At 43.3% G+C, this 23,802-nt stretch overlaps 1 protein-coding gene across 2 annotated transcripts in view; it reads left to right on the top strand.

Moving 5' to 3' along the window:
- The window catches only part of CCDC178 (coiled-coil domain containing 178), a 3,486,252-nt gene that overhangs the window by 2,052,281 nt on the left and 1,410,169 nt on the right, over nucleotides 1-23,802 (top strand). For both annotated transcript variants that reach the window (XM_069620987.1, XM_069620986.1), the window contains exon 18: nucleotides 12,942-13,101. In XM_069620987.1, coding sequence (XP_069477088.1) covers nucleotides 12,942-13,101 — 160 coding nt within the window. The remainder of the gene's footprint in view (nucleotides 1-12,941; nucleotides 13,102-23,802) is intronic.

Below are 23,802 nucleotides of genomic sequence, written 5' to 3'. Positions count from 1 at the left end.
TGAGGTGTTGTGTACCTTGAGGCATTTGTCAGGGTGCACTCTCGTGGCTAGGCGTATGTGTAGGTGATGATGTACAGGCATCTCTGTTGGCCTATAAAGGAGGATAGATTTTGTTCTCAGTCCATTGCAAGACATACAGTTCTATGTGCACAGACCTACAGCAGTCAGCCCTAGGCACTTTTGTTATTGGCTTCTCTGAATACTTTTACGCCTTTAAAAGGAGCAGTTTCTGTTCTCACTAGATCTCAGTGAGGCTGGGAGTTCCTTGTTTTCAGCTCTCTTCCTGGTGCATTGGTTATGATTAACCTATGTTTTTGACTCGGGCAGTTGTTCTTCTCTATCTCTTTCTACCAACTTTCCAGAATATTTTCTTATTTTTCCTCTTGAACCCTTACATTGTTTGGGTGCTGTCATATAGCTGAGTGGGTTCCACAAAGAGTCCAAACAAGATCCTAGGTAAAATGGGTTTTTATTTAGGATAATATCCTCTACGGTGTCAAACTCAAACATGAAGTGTAAAGACAGTCTGTTTTCAAAGGTTCCAGCAGTTTGTGTTTCTTTTTAAGATTGCCAAGACTTTGGGGTGCCTCCCCATTTCTCAGTCTCCGATTCTTTCTAAATTCAAATCCTCCAGCTTGCCTTCTTTAGATAGTTGGATGTGACCACCTCTGATCCTTCCTATGTCTCCTGTAGATGTCACTGTGTTTCCATTACCAGCTGTAGTTACAGCTGGATGTTCTCTTCAACTTGCAGAAACTGTGGTTACTTGCCCAAGTGTCCACTGTGGAGCTTAAGAGGGCCTTGTCACCCCCCTTTCCTAAGGTACTCATTTCTTCCTTCTGAACATCAGGTCCTACTCCTGCTAGATGCCATGAACTTGTTGCTCCTTCATGCTCTAGCCACCCACTAACTTTCTATCCATTTGTGATTTCTCCTGGTTACTAACCTCTTCTTGATGTGTTCATCCTTCCACCGACTGATTTCACTGTCCTTCCACCACCTGATGTTGCCATTTTCCACTGCCTGATGTCATTGTCCTTCCACCTCCTGATGTCATTGTCCTTCCATCTCCTGATGTCAATTTCCATCCTCCTCCTGATGTCATTGTCCTTCCACCTCCTGATGTCAATTTCCTTCCTCCTCCTGATGTCATGGTCCTTCCACCTCCTGATGTCATTGTCCTTCCTCCTCCTGATGTCATTGTCCTTCCACCTCATGGTGTCATCGTCTTTCCACCTCCTAATGGCTTTGTACTTCCACTTCCTGAAGTCTGAGGGGTTTCTGTCTTTCACCTCCTGATGTCTTTGGCTTTCTGCCTCCCGATGTCTTTGAGTTTCCAATTTATGTTGTCATCGTCATTCCAGCTCCTGATATCCTCCTTCCACCTCCCGATGTCTTCCTCCTTACAGCGCTTAACATCTCCCGATGTCTCACGCCGCCCACCTCCTGATGTCTCACAACTACTCCCGCCTGATACCTCTTCCTACCACCTCCTAATGCCTCTTGCCTGCCACCCCCTGATGTCCACCTGCCGCCTTGTGATGTCTCAATTCTACCACCTTAAAATGCCTCTTTCCCCCATTCTTGCCTCTAGCCTCCTCTCCTACCTCTCTCCTAACTCCTTGCACCACATCTTTCCTAAATCTCCAACTCGCTCCAAACTCCAGCAAGAACCTTCACCCAAAACCCACACTTCCCCTTCCTGGGACATCCCTTTTATATTCTTTTGGGGATATCATCCTGCCAGTTTGGTTATTAGGGCATGCATGTGTTTTTCCATATTAGTGCAGGTTGCTGCTGTAGCATCTATCTTAGCATGTAATATGTGCTGCAGCTGGACTGTAGTTTTAAGAAGCTGGTCCACCATCTTGGATTTCATGCCTCTGGGAGTTTTTGGTACATACACATGGACGTCCACAGATGAGCCATGTCTGCTGCAGGACTGCAACAGTATCCTCGTGCTGTAAATAAATCTGTTCCGTCAGATCTATGTCAGTGCTATGTAAAACCCAATACATATATACGTTGTTGAAGCAGGCAGCATTTTACTCTAGGCTCATGCATGTACATGAGCCTCAGACAGAGCAGAACTGGAACCATTACTATGCAAGTGATGCAGCAACCAGAGCTATGTTTAGGGAGGTGGCGCAGAGCAAGAGACGATTGATTGGCAAGCACATGAGTGCTGCGAAGGCTGTGCAGGCATATTATATGTGCTTATATGCCACATTTTTGGGACTGGGATACTATTCCAGTTTCCGGGCCCATTTTTGAACTGTTGTAAAAATGCAAACCTTGTCTCTTAGCTGTGCTGCCAGTCTCCCCATTTGATTCCGATTCGCTTTGCCCACCTGAGATGGCACAGAAGTAGCAAATGCTTCTCTTTGAAATCCTGTGCACACCCAGAATAGGTAAGAGGCTGAATTTAAACCTCTAAAGTGGAGCTGCCCATTAAGGTTAATGTTTTTTCTTTGGCTCCATGAAAGTCCATATTATTTAATTATAAGGCAGCATGGGAGGATGCTGGATAAATAATGAAATCAGAGTATTCAAAAAAATGGAAAGAGGCTGTTTAAATTAACAAATTGCAATAGGCAGAAAATGTGGCAGAGAGGTAAACTTAGCTGTTGGGTAATGAGGGCGGAGCCTTGAAGTGAAAATAGAGGACAGGAGCCAGAAAACCTCTGAAATAAGTATAACCTAGTCTCAGAAATGGCAGACTAAGAGAGAACAAATAATCAACAGGAAATCAAAATGTTAAAAGGTTCAACAAAAGCCTCATTAAACGATAAAAAATAATAATAGGAGGGAACCAATTTAAAGAACCAGACCATCAGAATAGGGCTATCTATCACCCGAAGACATGCAGATCTTTGGAGAAATGGCGCTCCATGACAAAAGGGGACATATGAAGACAATTTCCAGTAGATGTTGAATAAAACTCTTCCATATGAGAAGTGTTCTAGAGGCTAAATAAGTGGTATTCAAACTTTTTGTATGCCAAGTCCCCCTTGGGTAATGTTGCCGAGGCGCTCCTTGAGTACAAATGGTTCGCTGAAGGTTCCAAAAGAATAGTGGATTTGAGGTTATGAAACCAAAAGAATCAAATGTGAAACGATGAAACAAACTACATAAAATACAAATACAGAAAGGGGAAAAATGGAGGGAAAGGGGTGTATTCCGTCCCCTCCCATAACCAAACTATACCCTCGGTGGGATGAGGCAAATAAGGTAAAAAAAAGGGAGGAAGTAGTGGTAAAGATATTCTCGCGATTTTAGTAAGTACAGGGTCAAGCCTTGATTACACAGCACAAGTTCAAGCAGCCAGTACAGGCGAGACAAGCCCAACTGCCACATATGCTGCCCCAAAGCACAGTAAGCGCAAGCATGCAATCCCAAACCTGGCCAGGCAGGCAGAAAGCACTTCCACCATAAGGCCCTCCCATACAGGTGCAATTTACAGTGTACAAAAAGTGCAATTAGAAGCTCCTCTGAGACAGTTATCAAGAATGGGTGCTGATGTAACTGGTAGCCTCATAACGGTACATTCTCCATGGAGCCCTTAGGATTTGAGGAATTTGTGTGAATGGTTTCTGAATATCGGTAACAGCCAAAGAAATTCCTTGGGGAATTATAAAATTGATTACAATATTCTAATCCTTCATGGGATGATATGAGTCATATCACAAATGTAATTATGCCCTCTGAAGTGCACCAATGTTTGACTCAAGACATTCCCTGGCCAACAGAGGATGTGGGCTTTGGTGTTGAATTATCCATATCAGAGAGGCTTTGGTGCAAAAGATTTCAGTTGTACGTGCTTGAAAGACAGATTAGGATTGCATTTCAAATTGTAACCGAAGGAAAGCTAAATCGATAGAAAATGTTCTGTATCGATTAAATGTTATTTTTACACATCATTAAGGAATAAATATATAATAAATAAGCTGGTTGAGATGGCACTGGAAGCTATAGCAGGTTTATTTATACAGGGACCATTGCTTAAGGTACAAAAGCAATTGAAAACAGTTTTCCGAATACCTTTTTATTAAGCATTTCAATGACATGCATTCTCAAGTTTCATCATCAACATTTTGACAGCTTTAGTGCACAAGGTAACATGTCCAATATAGACTTTTAACTCCACCACACCCCCCCTGCCGGAGACGAGATGGACAGTAGGATTGAGTCTACTTAATATTACTGCTCTGTATCACTGGGAATAGTGTCACAAGTTCCATTTGAGGTTATTTATAGGCTTCGAGGAAGGGTGCCCATTCCATTTCTCTGCTCGGCGAGATGTCGTGGATGGCGCCTGTAATGTTCTCCATCCCGTAGAGTTCTCTGGCCCAGGTAGATTCTGATGGGAGATCATGGGATTTCCAATTTATGGTGATGCAGACTCTGGCTGCAAGAACAAGAAGGAGGAAGTGAGTCATGTGGGGGACTCTTATCCAGTGGTCCTCTCGTTCTTCGAGAGCAAGTACCACTAGTCTAGGGTCGCTATTGCAAGTTATTCCTTCAATTCTTCTGATCCATGTCAGGACTTCTTTCCAGTATGTTTGTGCTTTGAGACACGACCACCACATATGCCAATAGTCAGCTTGGGAGCCTCAACCCCTCCAGCATTTGGGGCTGGATTGTTCGATCATTTTAGATAGCCGTTTGGGGTCGCATTGCCATCTGTGCAGTATTTTTATTCCATGGAGTTTGTATTGTGCCGAGATTGATGTTTTTTGTGCTGATCTACACATTTGTGTCCATAATTGAGAGGGCCTAGGTCCTTCGATCCCTTTGGAGCTTCTCCTTCGATTTCGATGTTAAGAGCACTCTTTTAAGCTGGAGGAACATGAATACTCCCAGGGGGCCTATTTGTAGGCCTACTTCCAAGTCCTGAATTGTTATGCACCCGTTGGGTTTTATCAGTTGACCCGCTCTTTCCAGTCCTGCTTCATACCATTTTTGATAGCGGTTAGGTTCTTGAATTTCATTCCTGATTGCAGTGGGGGGGGCCCAAACACAACTCATGGGGGAGGCCATGTCATAAGGCCTTTCATTTCTTCTTTACTCTACCATATTTTCATGATCGGACCCAGTGCAAAATGGTCCATTACACTTGCAGGGAATGCCTTTTTGGGGGCCTATAACCATTCCCCAAGTGTCACGGATCTCATTAGGTGGTTTTCAAAAGTCAATCACTGCTTCTGTGTGTCTCTTCTCAGATGTAGCACCAGGGCGCGAAATTGGGCAGCTCGATTATACGTATAGGGGTCCGGGAACCCTGTTCCTCCTTCCTCTTTTGGTTGGATTAGGGTGCTGTCGGCAATGCACTGTTTTTCCCCTGCCATAGAAATCTTCTGAGCCTAGTTTTTATCTCTGCGAAGTGATTTTGGGGGATGGCAATTGGGAGCATTTGGTAGTGGTATAACATTTTGGGAAGCACTACCATTTTTATGGCATTCAGGCGACAGAGCCATGGCACTGTAAGTTTGCTCCATCTTTCAAGGTATTTTGTTATTTCTTGTTGTAGTGGGGGGAGATTTGCTTCATATAGATCTACCGTCTTCTTCGTGATTTTGATCCTTAGGTATTTTAAATGACTGTGTGCAGTAGGTATTCCCCCTGTGGGTGTGTCCCCAACGCTTGAGTGGGTAGGAGTCTTATATTGGAAGAGCTGGGATTTCTCAGCATTGACTTTTAATCCTGCGCATTTGCCAAATTCGTTTATTGTCCGCAAGACTACTGGTATGGCTGTGTTGCGGTCTGTCAGGTAGAGTAGAATGTCGTCAGCAAAATGGCCAGTTTGTATTCTTTATCCCCCATCTCGATTCTCTTTATTGAATTCTCTTTTCTAATTACATTGCCAAGGGGTTCGATAGATAGAGCATAGAGGAGTGGCAAGAAGGGGCACCCCTGTCTGGTACCCCTAGTCATGCCGAATTCTTCTGAGAGGTTGTTGTTCACCGCCACTCTGCCCTTGGGGTTTTTGTAAATTGCTTGCATCCCCATTATGAATCACTCACCGAAACCCATATTTCTCCGGATAGCTCAGAAGAACCCCCACTCAACATGATTGAAAGCCTTCTCTGAGTCCATACTGAGAAGAGCATACTCTCCCTCTTTTCCCCTGGAGTGCTCCATGATGTCCAATGTCTTACGCATGGCGTCTGCCCCTTGTCTCCCTTTTATGAAGCCACCTGGTCCGGATGGATCATGCCGGGCATTAGGTCTTCCATGCGGGTGGCTAGGACTCTTGTGTACACCTTGGCATCCGTATTTAGTAGTGAAATCTGGTGGTAGGATTTGCAGGATGTGGGGTCCTTCTCTGCCTTGGGGATTACCACTATATGCGCCACTGAGAAGGACGGGGCTCTTGGCCAGAGTCTCATATGTCATTGAATAGTTTAGTAAGTTGTGGGGATAGGGTTTCCATAAAGTGTTTATAGAAGCCCATGGTATAGCTATCTTCACACGGGCCCCTCCTCCCGTAGTGAGCCTTTTTATTGCTGCTTTCACTTCGTCAGGGGTTATGGGTGAGTCCAGGAGTGTTTGCTCTGAACTCCTTAGATGCGTTAGTCCTGCTTTCTAAATGTATTCCTCCTTTTCCCTTTCTGCCCGGTCCCCATCTGAAGTGTAGAAGTTTGTGTAGTATCTTGCAAATTGGGTGGCTATGTCCTCTGGGGCTTGTTCCCAACCACCCTCCTCTGTTTTAATCTTTTCCACTCATCTCTCTGCTCTTTGGGCTCTTAGTCTGGCGGCTTGCATTTTGTCGGCCTTATCGCCCTTTTCATAGAACTTCTGTTTTAATAGTGTTAATTTTCTCAGAACATCTCCCCTTCCCAGTGCTTTCAGCCCTACCCTTTTTTGTTTGAGCGATTCTATGTATTCATCTCGATATGACCCCAGGGCATGCATTCTACCCTTGACGGTAGAGATCTCTTTTCACAGTTTCTCTTCCTGTAGCTTCCTTTCCCTTTTTCGCTTGGCCCCTGGTCACATTAGGTGACCCTCCCAGACTGATTTTCCTGCATCCCATACCGTTGCTATTCCAACTTCCTCATTGTAATTTGTCTGGAAGTATTTGTGTATTGCCTTGTCAAACTCTTGTGAGTAGAGTTTGTTCTTCCACAAAAATTAATTGCAGCGCCATTTGGGATCTCGTCGGTTAAGCCCTTCCATATCTAGTGTTGCCGTGACCATGTTGTGGTCCGACAAGCCTATAGGGCGGATATCAATATGCTTAATTCTGGGGCTGGTGTCCCTGTTGACCAACAAGTAGTCAATTCTAGTGAATGTATCATGGACACTGGATCTGAACGTGTATCCCTTTTTGTCTGGATTGGTCATTCTCCAGCTCCAGACATCCACCAGGCCCCTAAGTGACAACCCGTTCCCCCTGTCTCCTGTGTCCCCCTGCCCGTCTGCATAGCCCCCCCCATCTCCCTTTGAAATTTTAACGTAAACAGGCCCACTAACTGAACCACGTTCATTGTAATTGTCCTAGGTTCTTGGGGTTGAGACGCCCTCCTGAAAATGATGGCTAGGTTTGAAACTTGTTCCTTTCAGGGGAATCCCTTTATTAATCCCGATCCCAGTTAATTATTTATGCTTCTGATGCTTGTGTTACCCCTCACCCCTTGTACCATTTTATGGTGGTTCCATGAGTGATGCTGGGCCCAGTTTGGTGTATTTCCTTCCAGCTTTGGTTCATTTTCGCAATCGGTGGGGCACCTCTGTATTTTGGGCCTGTGACGCTTGGGCCCCGTTGGGTCCGGCCGGGGCTTTGTCGTTGCTTTGTCCTGTTAGGTGCCTGAGGACTTGTAATGCTTCCTTGGGGGTGACAACTCTGTAGTCCTCTCCTTTGAACTCGAAGGTTATATCATAGGGGTACCCCCATCTGTATCATATAGCTTTCTCGGTCAACCACGCAGTGATTGGCCTGCATGCTAACCTTCTTCCCAATGTGAAGTTTGACAGATCTTGAAAAATATTTATTCTGGACGGATGGAATTCAAGGTCTTGTGTCTGCTTGGCTTTTAAGAGGATCTCTGGTTTCTCTTTGTAGCAGAGAAATATGACTACGTTTGAGCATGGTCCTCCTGCAAATGCATGTCCTCCTCTGTGGCCCTTTCAATATGCACATTTTGACCACCCTCAGCCACAAATAATTGGTTTATTATTTCTCGGACCTTTCTCTCGGCATGGGCCGGCGTTTCACCTTCCTTCTCTTCTAGGCCTAGAATTCTTAGGTTGAACCTTCTTTCCTGATTTTCCATGTCGTCCATTTTGAGCGTGAGTTCTTCTCTCAGTTCTATGTCCGTCATTCTTACATTTAGCTTCAGTTCTACTAAGTCCATGTTGATCTGATTATGTTCTAAGTTCGCCACTTTCCCTTCAATGTGTTCCACCTTTCCTCTTATTTCTGAGATGGATGCCTCTATGTCTGATCATAAAGCACAGATTTCTGCCATGATCCCTGCATTGTCTTCCTTTGTGGACGCGTTACTCATCTTGGTAGCTGTTATGCTTGATTTATGCTTGATTCAAAATGGCACGGGCGCGCAATGCATTCTGGGAGTGCTCAGAGCCATGTTGGATATTTACTTAATATCGCAGTGAAAGGCTGCACACATTTTGCTGAAGTGTTAGATTCCCAGTGCTGAGACAAACCTGGTATGCGGACAAGGTCATTTCGGCTGGGAAAGCTAACGTTGTTATGGCTTGCTACTGTTCGCCGTGGAGCGTGTTTTTAGAGCAGGGAGGCCCTGCGTTCCTTGGGGGGAGCTCTTGATTGACCCAGCTGGCAACAGACGGCTGTTCCTCAACTGCGCAAGTGCAATTTCCAGAATGTTCGAGAATTAACTCCCCTTTGTGGAGTGTATATATATGTGGTGGCACTGAGGGGGTCAGGTGAGACTTCAGCCAGAGAAGGACGCTTACGTCTGGCCTTCCCGTGAGCTGTGGTACTCTCGGCCTGGCTGTCCACGGGGTTTTCCAGCCGCTTCTGGACGAGATGAGGAATTCTGTTACACTCACGGTGATGTATTTCCTTTTGACTTCTTTACTTCTTCTGTGATCTATGACCTTACTATTAATATGAGTTATTTCTATTTACTTGTAAGCTTTGAATAAATAGCCATAAAGAGCTGATTTATCTTCTAAGAGTGGTGGTTGTGAGTTATTGTGTCTGTCTGTTTTTTTGGTTCAAAGTACTTGCTCAATAATTGCATTGATGATTTATGGTTGTTTCGTGCACTTTTCGGGGGAGAGCAGTACAGTAGCTTTTGCGTCTGGAGCCTCTTCTCTTCTGTATTGTTGCAGCAGGTCTAGGCTTTATGCAGAGGGGGGGCCCTGTTTTTTTCTTTCCTCCCTTCTGAGGGCACGCAGTGACGATGTGGGGGATCCCCCTGGCACCTCTATTGTGTTTTCCAGCTTTGTTTATGCTTCATATTGTTCTGGCTGGTTTGGTCCCACCGCACTGTGGGTCGTTGAATTCTCTTGTGTCTGGAGGCGCGTGGGGGGAACCTCTATATGGTATATTAAATGCCTCTGTCAACGGGGTTTACAAATTGTCCTTCCCTCTGGTTATTCCACTGATTTTTGCTCTCCGTAGGTGCTTCCCTGGGGACCCTTTCACTTCTATGGCTTTCCCTCCAGCTTCTATATCGCCAGGTTTCGGTGTGAGTGTGACTGGTGGCCGCATCCTCTCTTATGCTCTTGGCTTTCTCTCCCCTTTATGCTGCTCTGGTTCTGTCCCGTGCCTCCCGTGGGTTCTCTCTGCTGTCTGGACATGGGGGGGAAGGTTGGTGTCCGCCCCGGTCGTGTGGGGGCTATGGCTTCCCCCCCCTGTGCGCCGTGGCTCTGTCCTTCTGGTTTATTGGGGGTGAGAGGGAGGAGCAGCTCTCACCTTCACACCGGATCATGTTACATTGCTCTCTCCTTGCTTCCTCCGTTGCTCCACGGTGCTGACGTTCCGGCACTGGTGCGGGCCTCGTCCTGCCTTTCCGTGGGGTCTGAGGGGAGTGCCGGCTAGACTGCTGGGGGCTGATGGGCGCACAATGCGGTCCCTGTGTAATGCTCTGGCGCTCACCCGGTGGCGCGTGTGTCCTTTCTACGGACTTTAGTCATGTGTCATACTCTTCTGCAGTGGTCCTAGGGATCTTGCTTTCTCTCCCTCTCTATGGTGCTAGCTCCTGGAGGACATACTTCTGTCCCTTCCTTGTCTCGCCCTGGCCTTTCATAGGCCATTTTCAGATTCTCTCTCTGACCTCGTCTCTTATTCAATTGAATTTAGCTTGTATTGTTTGGGGCTCTGAGATCAGTTTAATCGCTTATTGTACACGTCACTGAAGCAATGACGTTCTCCTTGTAAGTATAGTTCACGTTTCTTAGGGTCTCTGACCTTTCTCTGGTAATCAGTGGTCTTGTGTACACCACTGAAATAGGTACGTTCTCCTTGAATGCCCACTTTAAGTTTCTTATGGTCCTCGACCCTTCTCTGGTCGTCAGTTGTCATGTGCATACCACTGGGACGAGAACGCGTTTCCCTGATGCTTCCCGTATCAGCGGTTCCCTTTTGTAAGGGAGAATTCTCTGTATAGGCTAATTTCCCCAACCTAGTGAGTCCCCCAGCAGCTTTGCTGGATTTTTGGGGTTTATTTTTTTCTCCTGCTATGAGTGAGACTCTTTTTCTCCCACTCTTAGGCATGATTTTAGACTATGTAATGTGTTTTATGGGCTATGGGGTCTTTTACTCCATAGGGTTTCATGTGTTTTTGGTATATGTGTTACACAGCACCCTCAGTGCAGTAACACAGGGGTGTCATAGTGACCCCCAAACATAGACTCCATACCCTGGGACTGACTACTGTCTCCCAGGGCATGTAAAGTCACCATTGACTTTACTAGTCTTAAATTGTGAACAGAACCAGTACAAACCATCATATTGTGGAAGTACTGGTCGGGGTAATTAGATTGCCCCTGGGTCTGTTTTTCAAGGGGGCACTGTGCAGTCCCCCCTCGTCGAGTTTCTGGCTGGTGGCAGTGGATACCACGCGAAATATTCCACCAGAATATTTCCTATGGGATTTTCCCATTCATTTTAAACGCACCACTTTTTTGGTGCAAAGTTAAAGATACCGCTGGGTTATTTATTTAATATTAATTCCCCGGTTGGGTCTTTTTGCCAGGACTCGGTTTTAAAATGGCGTTTCTGTTCGCCTCTGTAACTCCAACCCATGTCGAGCCCTTTGTTCCACTTTTGGCGGTCTTCTGCACAGAAGCCTCCAAATGTGGTGCCACTCTGTCTGGGTCTACAGGATGTGTGGGAGGGGGGAATAGGCACCCTGGACTGAGTTGCCTCGGCAACTCAAGTCGCACTCTTGTGTGATTGGCCCAGTGGTGAGCCGCCCGGCTCACCACTTAGCATGTTTGAGTGACAGCTAGGACTGGTGAATGGGGGTTTTCTGCATAAAAGCAGGGCTTTGGGGACTGGAACTTCAGAAGTCACCACAGGACCTAAAGAATCCGAAGAGGGAGAAGCTGAGCTGACCTGCAACGACGACACCACCGGTGGAGCCCTGCTGAACCGCCTCACCACTTCCCGACGACAGAAGATCTTCATCCTGGAGAGTCTTCTTCCTTTGAACTGTTGGGGTTAACCAGTTCGCCCTCTTTTCGCCTTCCCGGATCGTCTCGTGGTCAAATCGCCCGTGCCAAGCACACTGGCGGCCGGATAGCCACGCTTCACCACTACCGCGAATAAAAGGGTAGTACCTTTTAACCGGAAAACTCTGCGGCTGGTTTCTTCCCTGGCAGTGCAACGACCTCCAGCTTTCCTCCACGTCAAGATCTTCTCTTCCCCTGGATGAAGCACCGACTTGCGCCCGCTGCCAGGAACAACTGCCCCCGCTGGAGCTTCCTCACCATTTCAGGTACTGTGTCCCGCCTGGTCTCCCTTGCAACAGACTGTTCAAGGTGTCCCGTAAATCCTTGACTCTCTATCCTGGGGTGACCTGGGACCTGTTAACTAACTTTTCTGAACTGATCCAACTCCTTTTTGAACTATCTGCAAAGAGCCACCTTGTGGCAGTACGTGATTGTGTTACCTCCATGCATCTGGTGTTCTACCTCGCCCTAGTTCTTCCTACCTGGCTGGTTTCTTCAGTATCACAATAATACATGTGTTTGTTCTCTAAGGAAGAATTAAAGGGGGATGGGGATGTAGGACTCAGGAATGTGTGGGGGTGATGTGATTTCCAGTGCTGCACCATAGGTGGTCCTTTTTGTCCCCAACTAGAGAGTTCCTCCCCATGAGGTCCTCCAACATTAAACCACCCCCACGGGGACTATTGGTTAGTGGCCTCACCTCCCTAGTCTCAGGTGATGGTGATTATTGCACTGTGGAGTTGTATCAATTGTTTGTCTGTATTACTAGTCTATTTTAGGGACAGTCTTCTTGCTATCCCTGTTAGAAAAGCGACCCAGCACTGGGATCCAAGGAGAGTTTTACAGAGGGACATGTGTGTGCTTCCGCGAGGGATAAAGTCGGCGTATTGCGTTAATACATTTGTTGAAGCAAAAACAATAACATTGGTCCACCTTTGTGTGTTTAAGTCTAAGGAGTGGTGGGATATTATTACCGATTGATGACCTATTGATGACCTATATGATTCCGGTACCTGACACGATTTGAGTAGAGGGAGGACACCACCACCGACACCGTGGAAATGAAATAGCTATGTTTAGTAATTTTATTTGTCCACAATTGCTACACAAAATGACAGTTCAGTGCCGCCATTTCATTTTTGCTGACACACACTTTTGAAATAATTCATGCATTCATTTCTGGGCTTGGAGTGCGGGAGGCAGGTTTCGGTTATAATTGCATTCCCACAATTTAAAAAGTTGATCATTAAACGGGCACCGTTTTATCTTTCAAGGAAAGATTTGGATTCTGTTAATTTCAAACATCAAAATGCTCAGAAAATAAAATGCGATCTTACGTCTGAAATAGAAAAGATTCGACAGAAGATGGAAAAAGACCGGGAAAGCCACGCATTGCATTTGGATTGCAGAAAAAAAACTCTGAAAAAAGACAAAGTGAGTAATCTATTGTGAATAATCTCACAAATGCATTCGGTACACATTTTAGTTTTTAAGTTGCGGGGAGGTGATGCTATGAGGAACCTGCAGTTTATCCTACCTAGAGAAATGGGCCATCCTAGTTTGGGAATCATCAAGATAAATTGGAAGAATTGCATGTTTCTTTGCAAAATTAATCTGAGGTTGCATGGAAATGTATAAAATTCAGTTAGCTTTTACTTACATGTGTTTAACTTATGTGCCTACTGCAACTGTCATAATGGGTTTAAACATGTGCCCTGAATGACATTAAAAGTTGATGTGCTAGTAATGTTTGAAAATCTGATTTCAAGTTGGCAAGATATTTCATGTATGACCGAGGTCTTGATGAAATACCTATATATTTTTGTACTCTGTTACCTCGGCTCTAAAATGGTCAGGTGGCAAACTGTCGACATTCTACAAAACACTAAAATAAATAAATAAAATACATATTGCTTAATTGAAAATGATGCGTTTCTGGCTTGGCAAATACTTGTGTTTTCATCATGGCAAAAGTGCTCACAAACTCAGTTTAGTTCTAATTTTTGCATCTACGGCTATTTCTTCCTTTTTGTTTTTTTAATAATTGTTACATTCTGAAGAGTGTTTCACCTGTTACGATTTCTACTTATCTTTCCTCATTTATTTTTAAGTTTGCAAAGTCTGCTATAAAACTATGCTGTTTTACTGAATACTATATCTGATGGCTACTTACCACATTCAGGGTATTCTCTTTTTGGGATTTGGCTAATTCTTTTCAGCAACTGCCATGTACCCAAAATCTAAGGCTATGGATATGAAGAGTGGCAAATTGTATTCGGGAGGACACATCTGATCTTGCAGTGTTCTCGCCTGTCCACATTCCTGAGCTGCAGGCATTGGTTGTCTAAGCCTCAATAGGACTGCTAGGTTGAAGTGCTTTGGATAAGCTTTACACACTGACGTGGAAGGTAGAAATAGGACTAAAGTGTAGGGCTTAGTCAAAGTTCAATTAGTTTTGATATGCTAAAGCCTAGACCAGTGATGGAAATCTGTGGGGGATTTGTATGTAGTGTAAGGTGGTAGAACATTTTAGAGGGCAGTCTGTTAGTTGTGGAAGAGTGTGTAGGTCTTACAGGGGAAAAACAACAAGGTGTGTCCTCCTTGCATTCCTACCGCTGTCCTCTTGCAGGCCGGTCCCATTTATGTGTACCTGTAGACCTGTATGTCCTCAGGTTTATGGGAGGCAAGCATGTTTGGTTCAGAGAAAAGGATGCTTGAGATAGGAGGATCCCAGGCACCCATTTCACCTTCCTTAATACGTTGGTTGCCAAGTTGTGAGCCACCTCAAACCTCTCCCGTACTTGCTCATCTGCTGTGCACAGAACATTTTCCCCTATTGGCAGCCAATAGAGTTTCAAGCCATTCGTAGCAGGTGCCAGAATCCCAGCGGTTTTTCCCAGAGGTTTTCTCCAATGTGTTTTACAAGCCTCAGCTCTTACACAGTGTACACATCCATTGGCCAAAATGAAATGCACCCACCCTCCATCCCCCAAACTGGCCACCATTTTGCTAGTGTTGAATCAACTCCATAACTTCAGTTGTAGAATGATGCTTAAAGCTTGCAGGGCATTTTTATGATGAAATGAGAAGCAGAAAAAAATGTATTGTGTTTATTCCTTGACTGTGCAGGGTAACTGTAACAACTCTGAGCTATATCAAGGTAACAGGGTTCCCCAACATCACTCTGCTCACACCATTCTGTAGTTGCTTAGTCTTTGCAATGTCTTTGGGCTGTCGCATCATGGGTGAACTAATTATCCCCATACCTTATTGATTACATAACAATCCAAAATTGGTTCTCACTGGCTAGCGCCAGCCCCCTTGATTGGTAAATTGAATTGACTTCAATGCTGAATTGATTTCTATGAACACAGTCCACGAGATGAGCATATTTTTATGAAACAAACTTTGAACTAGAGAAGGAGTAGATAATATTCGTGAACTAGGAATGTAGTCTATAATATCCATGTCACCACAAATGTTAACAATGTGCTTTGCTAATTCAGAAATGTAAATTATGACTAATGTATTTAAACACATCCAGGGGTGGAAACATATGAAGATCCTTAACAGCGGGTCGGGTAGCCAGTGCCCACATGTAACATGATACCAATGACTTCTGGAAGTATGTGGAAAGAATCACACACAGAAATCTTTAAGGCACTGAACACATGATTTATTTCCTACAAATGTATAGTATCAAGAACCCCAATAAGATGGATCACAGTATTTACATATAGGATGCTTAATGGACACATTACCTATATGCTTACATTCACACATTAGGTGATGAGCATTGAATGCTAAGGTATTAAACATTTTGCGCCACACTGTAGTAGACACAACAACAATTGAGGTTTTGTTAAAATACACCCCCAAAAGAATATTAAAATGCGCTGATCTCAAGTAATGAGATACTTGCAATTAATGTGTTAATATGATGAGCATCTAATATAGAAAACCGCCAGGACAGTCCTAACGTTTTGAGCAACCTGTCCAAAATGGCTGCTAGGAACGTGTGACGTCACACGTAGAACGTGTGAGGTCACAATGTTAACGATAATATAAAGGTAAGTTCCAAAATGACATCTAGGACAAAAAACTAGACACGCAAAAGCTGCATTACTCTGCCCTTCTGTAAAACGGAAGCAAGAAGAGGTGAGAATGGGAATACACATGCAATATTGAGCTGGGAGGGTATATATAAGGTCAAGGCCCCAGCCAATAGAATAAAAGATGTTTATGATACAATCAGGTGGAACACAATGGGAAAAAGTTACCAAAACAGTACAAAGGGTAAAACTGAGAAATCTACATACTTTGATTGCATCTCAAACCAAATTGGATTTGAATGCCAATGTTATTATCTGATTCAGTACACATGCGAACATGGCATGAGTATAAATACAAACATGTCATAATAAAATGGGAATACATGGCACACGATAAATACAAATAATACCACATATAGACAAAATTTCAATGATTGATGACAAGAGACAAGCACATACGTAGATAGGATACCCTAGTGGAGGGCAACAATGTAGAGGTATGAGGAACTCACACATCAATAGATAATGAACAGAAATAATTTGTGATTTGGGTTTACAGGATGGAATAACAGAATATTTAAAGGACAAACTATGGAGCTGACTAATATTTTGTGAATAGTCATGAAGATATGCAAAGGTGAGATTTTCCGATGCATGTCTATAAGCAATATCTGATTCAACGATGGACGCATGGAATGTCGAGCCAGTGGGACAATGTTTTGGAACATTGCCAATTCATAAAATAGATACTGCTAACATTCCAGTGAATAAATAGGGGACAGTGCAACATAATAGTGCATACAAAACAAAAAGGGAAAAGCATCTGCATCTCACTAGATAACTGAGACATCGCTATAGAGATACGGAATAGTGAATGGTGATACTCACTGGAATATCGGCCACTAGGTAGCACAAGAAGGGTGAAGGTATATTGGGAATAGATGATTAACATTAATGCAAATCTATTTATTTTCTGCCGCTCCCATCCTACCAATCCTCCCCATTACAACCCTAATTCTTTGTCTGGCTTTTTGTTAATATTTTATCTCAAAAATGTTTTTTGCATATTACAATGAATGTTAATTGTATATTTGATGTAAAACCCTGTCTTGATGAGGACCTATGGGTCGAAACATGTGTCTACATAAGGGCATTATAACCTCTTATTTTTAATAAATTAAAAAAAATTAAAAACATAGAAATCAATTCAGCATTGAAGTCAAGTCAATTTACTAATCAAGGGGCTGGTGCTAACCAGGAAGGACCAATTTTTGATTGTTCTGAGATATAACAAAACTGTCCTTTTGTGGCTGTACTCCATTCCCCTATACACGTTTTGTTTTGTAAGCATCAATTGAAAAGAAAGCATGCTTAATGACGTACATAGCATCTTGTCCCCAGGCTAAGTAATGATTGACAAATGGACCATGTACTTGCAAAGCATTTCGGAGCCACGTGTCCTGAATTAAACTAATTTCTCAGTTACATTTAGTGACTGTGAAACATGCAGAACTTGTCATTTCAAAATATTGGTACTAGGATTTTTTTCAGGTACATTGTTGTGACACTTGGGGCAGATGGGGGTACGCGGAAGGGGGGAGACATTTGCATGTAATTTGAAAAGCAGGCTGGATCGGGATGGTAATTGCACTGAGGCCAATCGTTAAGGCCTTCAATTTACTTGGGTGTATAACTTGGGCCCTGGGCTATTACCAGCCAATCTAGCCCACCACCACAGGTATTATTTCTGCAATATAACCCAAGCGTGGGGGCATTACCGGTCAATGAATGTCCTTGGGCAAACAAGCCTGAGTGAAGCAAGGGCTTTAATGTTAGCCCAGTCGCATTACCTGGCTGTTAATGCCCCCTGCAAGGGTTATATTGCTATTAGTACCCCAGCACGTTGTACCGGGGTACTAACAGTGTTTTTATCTCAAGGTTACAAACAACGTGTTTGCCTTTTCTCAGCTTGAGATGAATGACAAATCAAGATAGCCACCATGGATCGGGGAGAAGGGAACTGCATGTAGTCCCTTCTCCCTTGCCATGGCAGCCATTGCCATGACAGGGACTTGCTGGGAACACTAGTGTTCCAGGCACCGACAAAGGACAAGGCAGCACAAGGTAAGAGGGGTGGGGGTATTGGATACAGGGAAAATTGGGGTGTGGGTGGCGGAAAGTGGATGCAGGGGAGCACACTTAATGATTCCCGGCAAGGGAAGATGGCGGCCTACCACACGGCGCAGAGCGGGTTCTTTACCATGCAGTAAAGACCCCTGTTCTGAGCCTACTCATTGGCTGGGAGGCTGCCACCCCGCCCCGCCCACCCCTCCCAGCCCCTCACTTCCTCTCCGGTTACCAATGCTATATTCAATTCAGTGACTTTAGCTTGGAACAGTTAATGAACATAGAAGAATGCAGTTCATAATCATGATTGATTTATTGATAACACAATTGCCTGTTTAAATATTATCATGTGGTAAACATGTTTTATAGCCTGCTTAATTAGGTATGAGGAAGGAAGTTAAATGATTGCACTAAATTAATGAAAAGGGGTTTTAATTTGAAATGTATTTCCATAGTATGTTCTTTCAATTTTGCTAATGTACAGAACATTTGATAGAATTCTACTGGGTCCCGTTGCTGGCATGTGGGTTTAAGGCGATATCCTGAGCTGCTTGGAAAGAAATTCCAGTGGTGATTTTACTATATGAATTGATTTTTCATTGTTGTAGCTAAATAGTGCCTGTCTCAAATTTTAAATGCCAGAGCTGTAGTTGGTGGCCCTGGCATTAGGTGATTTGTGATAACCCACCCTTTCTATAGTTTGCCTTTACTGTCTCGTGTATTTCACGCGAAGGTGGGATGCCTAGGCATACATTCCATACATACACACGTTCCAGTTCAAAAGTTCCAATTAGTTTCTAGTGGATTCAGTTGCATGCATATGGGGTTTTGTACATATTTTTAAAAGCTATAAAGCAAGTTTTATCTAGGAATGTACACCCTGTCTGTGCACTGCATCGTTCTACCTGTCCTTACATCTTCAGTCATCAATCTCCAAGTTTCACACTTTACCTCCCTCACTGCCTAGTCTTTCCCTTGCACCTCGTTGTATATAGCTGAAACCTGCCACCGCCATAGGTTGTTGCTAGTCCCATTGTGACACTGTAAACACACTGAAATTGAAAATAATTGCAAGATCATGATGTACATACAATTTAATTGGCATGTCAGTGGATATTAAGCAGAAGCTGAATTTTTTTTTGGCCTTTTAGATTAAAATATATTGATTCATGATAAAAGAAGATTTAAAAGTGATTAAAATTAGTTTTTACATCGGATGTAGAGGAACTATAAGGCAAATAAGCTTGTGTTACCCTTAAAGTACTCACTGACTCCCTATCTTTTATACAAATTAGTCTGATTTGAATTTCTGATTATTTGGGTATTTGAGGCTGCACATCATACATGAAGGCAGCAGCTGCATATGTCTGTGATATCTTACCATATGGGGACTATCGAAAAAATGGAAATCCAGCAATTAAGGAATAATCCTGTGTTTACATTTGTTTAAAAGGATACAAACTGTATCTTTGTAAGAGAACTAACAACAAAAAACATCCGACACCGGAATCGTGATAACATTTTCAAAGCATAAACAAGCTCTTGTTTTTGGTAATGCAAGTTTTAAATCAAATCGTAGAACACATTGTATAAAATGTGTGTATTTAATACAACAAATCCCAGTTATTTGAATTTTTCAATCCCTTACAACAAAGGATACATATTGTTCTTTAGTTACAACATTAATAATTCTAAAGAAATTCAAAACTTCAATTTAGAGTCATGAATCTATATCCTGGCCAAGAAATGCATCACAATATTGTACTACATATAAGTATACAATATTTTAGCTTCTTTAAGGCCTAACTATTTTGTTAAGATGCTTTGTTTGTAATGTGTCTTATTTTATTTCAATACGACATACATCATATCATACAATAATATATTAGCAGTACAAAAACATGAAAAATAGGGAAGAGAGAAAATGGCAACAATTATTGCGAGTTAATTCATTCAGGTAACCATTAAAATAGGATTACTTCAATCGAAATGTTTTTATAGTATCCTTAATCTAATAAATTTGGTTTACCTTATTTTTCAATGCAGCAATTTAAATAGGATATTAGCATCTCATGTAAATACATTATTGTTAATCTATTGAAGTTCATTTTATCACATTGTCATATCAACCCATGTAATTACAAATGGTGTATGTTTTATCTGTTTACTAAATGACCTGTTAAATAAATTAAAAATTAAAAGCAATGTCATAGTTTACTTACCTTTTGGCGAATAGATAGTTATATCTGTTGAAACACTAATGTTTTCCCTTAAATTTCCTACTTTCAATCTGCTGTGTTTTAAATCTGCAATTTAAAATAATAAAGTACTAGTTATAAACTAGGTTTCTTATTAGATTCCCAAATTAATTGTATTGCTTTAATATTACAACCGTTTCTCTTAGGAACATAAAAGACATGGTCATAATGGGTTAATAATTATCATCTTCGTTTGTAGTTTGGTACAGCTTACAAGCTTATACGTTTGCTGCAGTTGGCAGACAATGTGCTTCATGGCGGACTAAAGTAATACAATTAATTTGGGGATCTAATCTGATTGGATGAATACAGACAAGTGTTTCTTTATGTTCCATATGGTGACCATGGCATGGGCCACCTGAGGCTGCACTTGGCATAGGACAGTCAAAACCTATTGACTTTGCAAGTGTTTTGTTAAATATCTATGGGCCACAGATTCAGGTACTGGAAATTTGAAATCCCCAAGGTACGTTGGTGCATCCTGGGTATTACTGGTATTCTATGCTAAATATCTTTTTTCCAAGCCACCATATCTGGAGACTGCAGAAGGTTTTTCTAGAAAGAGTTTGTGAGCATTCAGAATATGTTCTCTTTTTTAAAACCTTGTGCAGTTCTCATGAGATTTAAAATTGATTTGGAGTTCTGGTACACGCAACAGACGATTGATTACTCATTATATTTATTGGTCCCAATGGAAAATGTGGTCCAGTAAATTGAGCCAGCGTAATGTCTGTTGGAACTGCAAGAGTGAATACTGGGTACCACTCTACACATATTTTGGCTATGTCAGAAGGATTGCTTTTTCTGGGATGAAGTTTGTCAGCGCATAGATGTGCTGTGTCTGTTTCCTGCTACTATAGATGTGACTGCTGGTAAGCTCTTTTCGGTATATACAGCTGTTTTGATAGCCAAGAAGCACATGTTGCGATTTTGGAAAAGTCGTATCTGACCTAATCCTGGTGATTAATCCTCAGAAGAAAAAGGGTGATAATTTTTTATGCAAAATCAAGGGAGATGCTATTGTGTGTGTTGATATTTACCTGGGTATGCAGATTACGGACTCTTACTATCAGTAAATTGGCCGCTAACATCATTAGGAATGTAATCAATAAATGTAATGTTCTAAAATAAATGTGTCACTCACAAAGGTGGTCTCTCGACTGAAGGCATTATCCGGGTTTACAAAAGTTGTACCATTTTGAGTGCCCTTTATGGGATGGAAGTATTGACAAATGAAAAGGCCAAGTGGCTTCCTAAGCTAGAGGGTAGTGTCTGGGGCACCAATCTGGGACTGTCGTCTTCTACTCCCATACAAGCGATTTGGTGCGAGTTAGGCCTGACCATCCTCCTCACTTTAAAAAAGATAGCCACTAGTGTCTTCTATTTAAAGATGCTTGTTGAATGCTCTAATCTCACGTCCATATACAATAATTCTGAGAAGCTACTTGATGTAAACTCCACCCATAAGACTTTACTGAAATGGACAAAGGACATTAAGGATTTCTTGGAAGAGATTGGTTTTGAAATTACTTAGCCCATAAATGCTTTGGTCGCTGTTAAGTAGATAAAAAGGAGAGCAACCACCTGGGATGTGGATTTGAACACAAGAGAACTAGGTCAGAAATCTACCATTGTTGACTATGTTAAGCAGGCCTTCCCTATAGTTGTACCGGCCAACCACCTCAATAAGATAAAGAATTCAAAAGCAAGGAGAATGATTCTCTAGCTTCGGGTAGTACAGTTGCCCACTTGGTCCTGTGTAAGTGCTTGAAGGGTATCCCCAGGCAGGAACGGCTCTGCCAGTTATGTCAAGCCGAGATTGAGACATCTGGATGCCTTCTCACTAGTTGCCCATAATTTAGTGAAATGTACAGTAAAGGATATGGAGGCTTTAAAGGCATTGAAAATACACAAGGTGCACAAAGTTGGCAGTGTATTTATTCTGGTGAAAATGTTTTGTTAAGCTGTAATGTGCACTATATGTGGCAGCTTTTGACTAAGAAGATAGATGAACTTAAGTGAATTAAGAATTAATGTTGTATGCTTAATTTTAAAGGTATAAACATTTTAATTTCTTTTTAAATTAGACTTTATTCACATTTTTTCAAGAACGGTACAACCAAACAGCCTTCATTGAGGCAACAGAGGTAAAAAGGCACTAACATCTATTAGGGAATCCAAATCCGTCTTCGGCCTTCTGCCAACAAAAACAGCCATTGAGCCTTGAACCTAAGCCCCTGTTCCCGTCCCTGCTCGCCCTTCCCACCGTCCACCTCCCAACTATGGCTCTTTCCCCTCTAGTCAACTTGGCATGTCATACCACGACAGTGTCCGCTTGCATTGGAGTCCCCTGAGTTTCTGGGCCCTTACGGGCGGTCCCTTTATCCCTTTTAACCATTTGCATTCAATCTTGAGCGTAGTATTTCCACTACGGTGCTCCCAGTCCAATTTGCCAGTGGTTTATCAACTCAGTCCACTTTGGGTGACACATATTTATTAACAAACTCTGCCCATTCCATCTCCAAGGCTCCTCCAACCCTGTGGAGCCCCGCCGTTATTCGTTCCATCACATACATACTTTTGGCCACACTGATCCATTCCTTTTTGCTTGGGGTTTGCACATTCTTCAATCGGGTCATCAGACATGCCCTAGCTGTTAGTAGCAGGCCCTCTGCCATCGGGGGGGAGTCTGGGGCACGCTACCTCAACCTCTTCTAACCCAAACAAGACCAACAATAGGGCCTTTGCTCTGGGTATGGCATAAAGCTCATTGATCATCCCAGCATCTGATCCCAGAACACCTGGACCCTTGGACACCCCCACCACATGTCCCAGTAATCTGCCCTCATCCCACATTCTCACCAACAAAAGAGGCTGACGTTCTGGTACATCCTGGAAAGTCTAACCGGATTGTCCTGCCACCTGTGTAGGAGCTTGATTGCATGGAGCTTATCTTGGCAGAATATTGAGGTCCGAGAGGTGCTCCTGCACAGTGTATCCCAGCGAGGTTGGTACACCCTCCCCACTCCCCGAGTCTCTTGCCCACCTTTCCCTTAGCTTGTCAGTGCACCCCTTGCCTGATTCCACTAGGGCTCTGTACATGGCCAAGATCAGCCCATTCCCCTCCATCCTGGTGTCTAGGAGTCTCTCGAAAGGGGTAAGGTCCCACTGGATTTGTTTCCTCCAGCCCTCCCTTGTCAGTGCTCCCTTGAGTTGGAGATAGAGAAAAATCGGGAGTCTACGAAGCTCAAAGCCCCTTCAAGTTTTTGAACGGTAGTAAATCTCCCCTCCCTCCAGAGCTGTCCGACCCTCTCCAGTCCCGCCCCAAACCAGGGCTGAAATCTTTCAGGGATTTCTATGGCTTCTCTCACTTCCGGTACCCAGATATGTCCCAGCAGTGATGGCCATGTACCGTTTCCATACACTTCTTCCATACAAACCGGACTGTCCGCAGGATTGAGTGTGCACTCAGGATTGGGTGTGCAAGAATCCTACGTGGTATCTCATTTTTCGGGACCCACAGCCATTCCCCGACAGTCGCCGGACGCATGTGTGTGTTGTCTAGGGCGACCCATTGGTGATCTCGCTGTGGTCTCAGGTTTGGTATCAGGACTCTAAGTTGAGCGGCCTTGTAGTAAAGTTTCAGGTCAGATAGGCCCACTCCTTCCTTCTTCTTAGGAAGGCCAAGGGTTCCTGTG

Source organism: Ambystoma mexicanum, chromosome 5q, assembly GCF_040938575.1.
Source record: "Ambystoma mexicanum isolate Mex_15411 chromosome 5q, UKY_AmexF1_1, whole genome shotgun sequence".
Classification (NCBI taxonomy): Eukaryota; Metazoa; Chordata; class Amphibia; order Caudata; family Ambystomatidae; genus Ambystoma; species Ambystoma mexicanum.
The sequence above is the reverse complement of the archived record's forward strand: the minus strand, read 5'-3'. Positions and strand labels throughout refer to the sequence as shown.